The following is an 8,148-nucleotide window of genomic DNA, read 5'->3' as shown; positions in this document are numbered from 1 at the left end:
AAAGATGCTTATAGAAGTTTCTTTCTTCTTGTGTCTAATGAGGCTCTGAGGGATCCTGGTCCCAGTGGCCAAAGAGACTTCTGTAAATGATTCTCTGCGATCATTCTGAACATCTTCTGTGCTCAGAAGACCAAGAACCAACTGTCTGCTCCTCACTTACTCAGTGCTTGCCAGTGTTTCTAGACATCACAGACCCTGCGATTAGATCACATTGAACAGCATTGGATAGCACCATCCTCCCTCCAGGCAAGGTTACAGCAGTGAGACATAAACATTTAATTATTAAGAAGTAACATTATTTTAGACACCTCCTTGCAACTTCTTCCAGAGGTAGGGAGGCAATTTAGAAGCCCCGAATCCAATGGTTATCATATGAGTTAAAGACAGAACTAACAAACTGTTACCCTGATGTTCTTCTGAGTTGTGTCTGAGGTGGCTGGAGAGGTAAGAGGTGTGAAATATACACAGATATTCTTAGAGTCTGTGTGGCCTGAGGGATTTACAGGTAAGCAATACATCAGGGCTGAGTGTTGGAATGAAAATGTGTGGATGGCGTGGTCATATCCTGTTGGCCACTGTATGAATTGATTTAAAAACATGACTCTGCCTGGAATCCTATCAGTGTGATTTTGACTTCAGGATTTTGACTTTATTGTCTTCTATTAACCTCTGTGACCTCAGACTCATGAGCAGCACCAACCAGTCGAGCATCTCCGAGTTCCTCCTCCTGGGACTCTCCAGGCAGCCCCAGCAGCAGCAGCTCCTCTTCCTGCTCTTCCTCATCATGTACCTGGCCACTGTCCTGGGAAATCTGCTCATCATCCTGGCCATCAGCACAGACTCCCGCCTGCACACCCCCATGTACTTCTTCCTCAGCAACCTGTCCTTTGTGGATGTCTGCTTCTCCTCCACCACTGTCCCCAAGGTACTGGCCAACTACATGCTCCGGAGTCAGGCCATTTCCTTCTCTGGATGTCTCACACAGATGTATTTTATCTTTAAACTTACAGACATGGACAATTTCCTGCTGGCTGTGATGGCCTATGATCGATTTGTGGCCATATGCAATCCTTTACACTACACAACACAGATGACTTATAAGGTCTGTGTCATGTTAGTGGCTGGATCATGGGTCACTGCCAGCCTGAATGCTCTGTTGCACACTCTGCTCATGGCTCAACTCTCCTTCTGTGGGGACAACATCATCCCCCACTTCTTCTGTGATGTGACTCCTCTCCTTAAACTCTCCTGCTCAGACACACATCTCAATGAGCTGATGATTCTTACAGAGGGAGCTGTGATCATGGTCACCCCATTTGTCTGCATCCTCATCTCTTACATCTACATCACTGATGCAATCCTCAGAGTTTCATCCCTTAGGGGAGGACGGAAAGCTTTCTCCACCTGTGGCTCGCACCTGGCTGTGGTCTGCCTCTTTTATGGCACCATCATCGCTGTTTATTTTAGCCCCTCATCTGTCCATTCATCTGAAAAGGACACGGCAGCAACTGTGTTGTACACAGTGGTGACTCCCATGCTGAACCCTTTTATTTATAGCCTAAGGAACAGGGACCTGAAAGGGGCCCTAAGAAAACTGGTCTTCAGAGGACATTTTTCTGTCCAGTGAAAAGAGTTGGACTAATGCTTGTTCCCTACCACATTTCAGAGTCAAGCAGAATGCAGCCACAGGACTGTATTAGCCTCAGTCACAAAATTATTTAGCCATTGTTTGTTAGGGGTATTTTATTCATTAGGTGTATGGGTGGATTTATCAAGTGATGGAATTTATTTTGTGTTGTTTGTTTTGGGGGTTCTAAGGATGGAACTCAGCACATGCTATGGAAGCTCAACCACTGAACTACATTCTGCAGGCATTCATCTGAAGTATGAAATTATTTTGTGTGTAGGCCAAGTCCTTACTTTTTGTACATCTCCCTGTCTCTCCTGCTGCATGCTCATATGTTTGGTATAAGTTTGTGAATGTGTGAGTAGAAGAGAGAGGTCAACCTTGGATGTCATGTCTCAGGATCCATACATCCTCTTTTTAAGACAGTGCCTCTCAGGAGTCCATAGGCTCATCAATCAGGCTAGACTACCTGGCCAATGTCCCCCAGGATCCTCTGGTTCTCATCTGCTCAACCATGGGATTATAAAAGTGTTCAACTGAGTCCTGCCTTTTACATTGGTTCTGAGGATTAAATCAGTCTCTCATGTTTGGAAGTGAAGCTGCTTACAGTTTGAACCATTTCCTGTTTAAATAAGACTAACTTTGAGCTAAGAATGTTGCTACACACAGAGGCATGTGATTTTGAGGCAAACCTGGTTGCTTAGAAAGCCCTAGGTCAACTAAGGCTACAGAGTTTGACCTTGTTTCTAATATACATATTCAAAAATATTTTTGTTTTTTATCTTAATTTAAGTTGTCTGTGTGTGTCTGTGTGCATGAACATGTTTTTCTGTGTATGTGTGTATGTGTGTGTGTGTGTATGTGTGTGTGTGTGCGTGTGTACATGCATGTCAGGAGTTGTAAGGTGGAAGTCAGAGGACAACTTTCAGGAGTGAGTTATCTCCTTTCAACTGTGTGGGTCCTAGGAACCCAACTCACATATTCTATCTTTGTGGCAAGTGCCTTTATCTCCTGAGACACCTAAGTGATACCCCTGTTTGGAGGACTGTTTGAGAGATAAGCGTTACATGTTAATTTGCATATTGGGATTGCCTAACGATTTATTGCCTAAGGAGCAAACTCCATGTTGAACAGTTGACACTTTTCTGTACATTGTATTCTTATATGCTGACCCTGCATGCTGAGAACAAGGAGGAGAGGCAGTCCCTGGTACAAGGTTCTGATGACTCTCAGTTCACCAGTAGGGCAATGAATAGAAGAGGATTGAAATTATTCTTTGTTTCTTAACTTGTTTCTTTGGTTAGTTTTAAGAGAGTGTTTTTTTGGGACTCCTGTCTGTCCTAGAACTCACTCTGTAGAGCAGGCTGGCCTTGAACTCAGAGATCTGCCTGCCTTTGCCACCCAAGTGCTGTTAGTGAAGGTGTGTGCCACAACTGCCTGGAAGAAGTTATTACTTTTATAGTCACTGTTGCTAGTCTCCTCCATAACTTTTACTATGGAAAAAAAACCAATAGAGTTTATTCTGTTGTTTGATGAGGTCTTTTTATGGATCTCAGACTGTCATAGAATTAGTGTGTGTGTGTGTGTGTGTGTGTGTGTGTGTGTGTGTGTGTGTATCAGAATATATACTTTCATACTTTTGAGTGTTGGTTCTGTTTCCCTGGAGAGCATTAGAACTGAGCCTCAGAAGAGCATCCATTTGAGAACCAGATCTGGATAATGGAAGCAAAAGGTGCTGCCTTTTGCCATTCTGAGACAACTGTCAAGAACATCATTTGCTGTCCCTGGCCCTAATATTTCTAGTCCCAAAATGGTACACTTCAGGAAGGGTTACTTTAATTTGTTTTCCAGACATGCACCCACTGTTGAATCAAGACTCAATTATTCAAACTCTATCTACTGGGACTTTGTAGAAGGTGCAGTGTATAAATGTTTACTATGCAAGTATGGGGAGCAAGTCCAGATTCTTAGACCAATGTACAATGCATGCCAACATGGTGGCTACCTCTAATGTTATGCCTGGAGAGGCAGAAATAGTGTATCCCTAAGACAAGATAGCTAGGTATACTAGTCATGATAGGCGATTACTGGGCTCAGGAGGAGCTCTTGTCTAAAAATAAGGTGAAGAGCAATTGAGGAAATTACCTGGTGTGGAGGTTTGAATGAATGTTTCCAATGGACTCATATATTTGAATGTCTAGTCCTTAGTTGGTGGACAATTTAGGGAAGGATTAAGAGGTGTGGCTTTTTTGTGGGAGGTATGTTACTTGTGGCAATTGAGTTACTGGAAGTGGGCTTTGAAGTTTCAAAAGTCTTTGGCAGGCTCAGTTTCTCTCTCTCTCTCTCTCTCTCTCTCTCTCTCTCTCTCGCTCGCTCGCTCGCTCTTTCTCCCCTCTCTCTGTAAGGATATGGCAAAGAAAATACTAGAACTTGGGCCACATTTACAATGGTTCTCATGGTTTCAAAAAGGGGCAAAAGAGATAGCAGGATAAAATAGAGCCAGGGGTAGAGAGATTTCCAAAAATCAGTTGTTTGGTAAAGCTCACTTTGCTGAGGCAGAGGTACAGACTATATATGATGAAGAAACTCTGACATTGTGTCTACTGACAGCCCTACATGCCTTGAACAGAATCACAGAATCAGGGAAAGGACTTGAACCATTTCCTCAAGTAATGCAAGTTCCAAAAGAAAACTTTCCTGACTTTTTACAAAGGCTAAACTCAGCTGTGGAAAGGAGTGTATCAGATTCAGCAGCAAGAAAGGCAATAATTGAGTCTTTTGCTTTTGAAAATGCAAATGGATTTAGCTAAACCAATCCCATACCCCCCTGCATGCAATCCCATGGGGGAGAGAGCTGAACTCTTAGAAGTTTGGACAATCCTGAGACCTCATGGGAGACCTCCACTACTGCCCACTTTTGCTCACATTCCTGGCCCAAGAGGAACCTGCATAGTGGCCCCTGGTTACAGGAATATAGGAGCAGTCAGTGGTAGGAGCCTGCTGGTTTATGCCTAAGCCCAGAACTGAACTGATCCAGTCACACAGCTCCCTGCATCTAAATCCTGTGGGGGAGAGACCTGTAATCCCAGAAATGTGGACAATCCTAAAACCTCAGGGGAGACTGCCACTTCTGTCCACTTCTGTTCACATTTCTGGCCCAAGAGAAACCTGCATAGTGGCCTCTGGATACAGGAATATAAGAGCAATCAGTGGCAGGAACCTGTTGGTTTCTGCCTGTGCCTGGAACTGAACTGAACCAGTCCCACAGCTCCCTCCACCCAAATCTCGTCGGGGAGAAAGCTGGACCCTCAGAAGTGCAGACAACCCTGGGAACTCAGAGGAGACAACTACTTTCTGCCCACATTCCTGACCCAAGAGGAAACTGCCTAGTGCCATCTGTGTCCCCTGGGCAGAGGGACCTATGAGCAGTCAGGGGAAGGACACTTCAGGTTTCTGCCTGTGCCAAGAGCTGAAAGTCAGTCACCCGGAGTGTGTACACACCTGAGAGCAGAGGTAAGACCAACTTGTGCCAAGCAACCCACCTGGAGGCTTCAAGTCACACAAACCTAGGAGTGGCATTCTGTTTCCAGGTCAGGTGAAAGAAAACAGGTCTACAAGAGTGCTGACACACAGTCCTACAGGACAGTCAAGCCACTGTCAGAAACAGAAAGACAAGCTAACACCAGAGACAACCTATGGTGAGAGGTAAGCGGAGGAACCTAAGCAACAGAAACCATCACTACTTGTCATCATCAGAGACCAGTTCTCCCATCAAAGCAAATACTGGATACCCAAACACACTGTAACATAAAGATTTGGGTTTAAAATCACACTTTATGATGATGATGGAGGATTTTAAGAAGGACATGAATAACTCCCTTAAAGAAATACAGGACAGGTCCAGATGGGGTGAGTGCAGAATTCTATCAGACCTTCATACCAATACTGTCCAAACTATTCCACAAAATTGAAACAGACAGAGCGCTACCAAATTCTTTCTATGAAGCCACAATTACTCTTATATGTAAACCACACAAAGACCCAACACAGAAAGAGAACTTTAGACCAATTTCCCTTATGAATATTGATGCAAAAATATTCAATAAAATTCTTGCAAATTGAATCCGAGAATACATCAAAACGATCATCCATCATGATCAAGTAGGCTTCATTCCAGGGATGCAGGGATGGTTTAATATATGAAAATCCATCAATGTAATTCACTATATAAACAAACTCAAAGATAAGAACCACATGATCATTTCATTAGATGCTGAGAAAGCATTTGACAAAATTCAACACCCCTTCACAATAAAAGTCCTGGAAAGAAAAGGAATTCAAGGCCCATATCTAAAGATTTATTTATTATATTAAGTACACTGTAGCTGTCTTCAGACACACCAGAAGATGGTATCAGATCCCATTACAGATGGTTGTGAGCCACCATGTGTTTGGTGGGCTTTGAACTTGGGACCTCTAGAAAAGCAGTCAGTGCTCTTAACCACTGAGCCATCTTTCCAGCCCCAAGGCCCATATCTAGTATACATATACATACATAGTAAAAGCAATATACAGCAAACCAGTAGCTAACATAAAACTAAATGGAGAGAAACTTGAAGCAATCCCACTAAAATCAGGGACTAGAAAAGGCTGCCCACTCTCTCCCTACTTATACAATATAGTACTCGAAGTCCTAGTCAGAGCAATCAGACAGGGAAACAAGGTCAAAAGCATAGAAATTGGAAGGGAAGAAATCAAAATACCACTATTTGCAGATGATATGATAGTGTGCTTAAAGTGATCCCAAAGGGTCCACCAGAGAACTACTTAACCCAATAAATAACTTCAACAAAGTGTCAGGGTATAAAATTAACTCAAACAAATCAGTAGGCTTTGTCTACTCAAAGGATAAACAGGCTGAGAAAGAAATTAAAGAAATGACACCCTTCCCATTAGTCCCAAATAATATAAAATGTCTTGGTGTGACTTTAACCAAGCAAGTGAAAGATCTGTATGACAAGAACTTCAAGATTCTGAAGAAAGAAATTGAAGAAGACCTCAGAAGATGGAAAGATCTGCCATGCCCATGGATTGGCAGGATTAATATAGTAAAAATGGCCATTTTACCAAAAGCGATCTACAGTTTCAATGCAATCCCCATCAAAATTCCTACTCAATTCTTTGTAGAGTTAGACAGAACAATTTGCAAATTCATCTGGAATAACAAAAAACCCAGGATAACTAAAACTATCCTCAACAATAAAAGGACTTCTGGGGGAATCACTATCCCTGAACTCAAGCAGTATTACAGAGCAATAGTCATAAAAACTGTATGGTTTTGGTAAAGAGACAGGCAGATAGGGCAGTGGAATAGAATTGAAGACCCAGAAATGAACCCACACACCTATGGGGAGGACATGGAATGGGGGCTTATTGGCAGGAAACGGTGAAGGGGAATAATATTTGCAATGTAAGTAAAGAAATATATCTAATAAAAAATTAAAAGAAGAAATACAGGACAACACAAATAAACAAGTAGAAACCTTTAAAAGAGAAACACAAATATCCTTTAAAGAATTACAGGAAAACACAACCAAACAGGTGAAGGAATTTAAGAAAACCATACAGGATTTAAAAATGGAAATAGAAACAATAAAGAAAGCATAAAGGGAGCATAAACCCTGGATATAGAAAACCTAGGGAAGAGATCAGGAGTCATAGATGCAAGCATCACCAACAGAATACAAGAAATAGAAGAGAGAATCTCAGGGGCAGAAGATGCCATAGAAAACATCAACAAAATCATTAAAGATAATGTAAAATGCGAAAAGGTTCTTGCCCAAAATATCCAGGAAATCCAGGACACAATGAAAAGATGAAACCTAAGGATAATAGGTTTGGAAGAGAGCAAAGACTCCTAAAGGGCCAGTAAATATCCTCAGCAAAATTATAAAAGAAAACTTCCCTAACCTAAAGAAAGAGATACCCATAAACATACAAGAAGCCTATAGAATCCCAAATAGATTGGACCAGAAAAGAAATTCCTTTAAACATATAATAGTCAAAACACCAAATGCACAAAAGAAAAAAGAATATTAAAAGCAGTAAGGGAAAAATTTCAAGCAACATATAAATGGAGTCCTATACGAATTACACCAGACTTCATACCAGAGACTATGAAATTCAGAAGATACTGGGCAGTTGTCCTATAGACCTTAAGAGAGCACAAATGCCAGATCAGGGTACTATATCCAGCAAAACCCTTAATTAACATAGATGGAGAAACCAAGATATTCCATGACAAAACCAAATTTACACAATACCTTTCTTCAAATCCAGGCCTACAAAGGATGATAGATACAAAACTCCAACAAATGGAGGGAAACTACACCCTAGAAAAAGCAAGAAATTAATCTGATTTCAATGAAAGCAAAAGAAGAGAGATAATTCTCCTTTTAACAATAAAAATAACAGGAAGCAACACCCACTATTCCTTAATATCTCTCAACATCAATGAACTC

General features: G+C 41.7%; 1 protein-coding gene across 1 annotated transcript; it reads left to right on the top strand.

The window, feature by feature from the left end:
* Positions 1-685: 685 nt before the first annotated feature.
* Or1f27 (olfactory receptor family 1 subfamily F member 27) lies at positions 686-1,627 on the top strand. The gene is given in 1 exon segment (NM_001000978.1): positions 686-1,627. A coding segment is annotated over 1 exon segment (942 nt).
* Positions 1,628-8,148: the final 6,521 nt, after the last annotated feature.

Source organism: Rattus norvegicus, chromosome 10 (genome assembly GCF_021556685.1).
Source record: "Rattus norvegicus strain SHRSP/BbbUtx chromosome 10, alternate assembly SHRSP_T2T, whole genome shotgun sequence".
NCBI classification, from domain to species: domain Eukaryota; kingdom Metazoa; phylum Chordata; class Mammalia; order Rodentia; family Muridae; genus Rattus; species Rattus norvegicus.
Note: the sequence above shows the minus strand (reverse complement) of the source record. Positions and strands in the feature narration are given on the sequence as shown.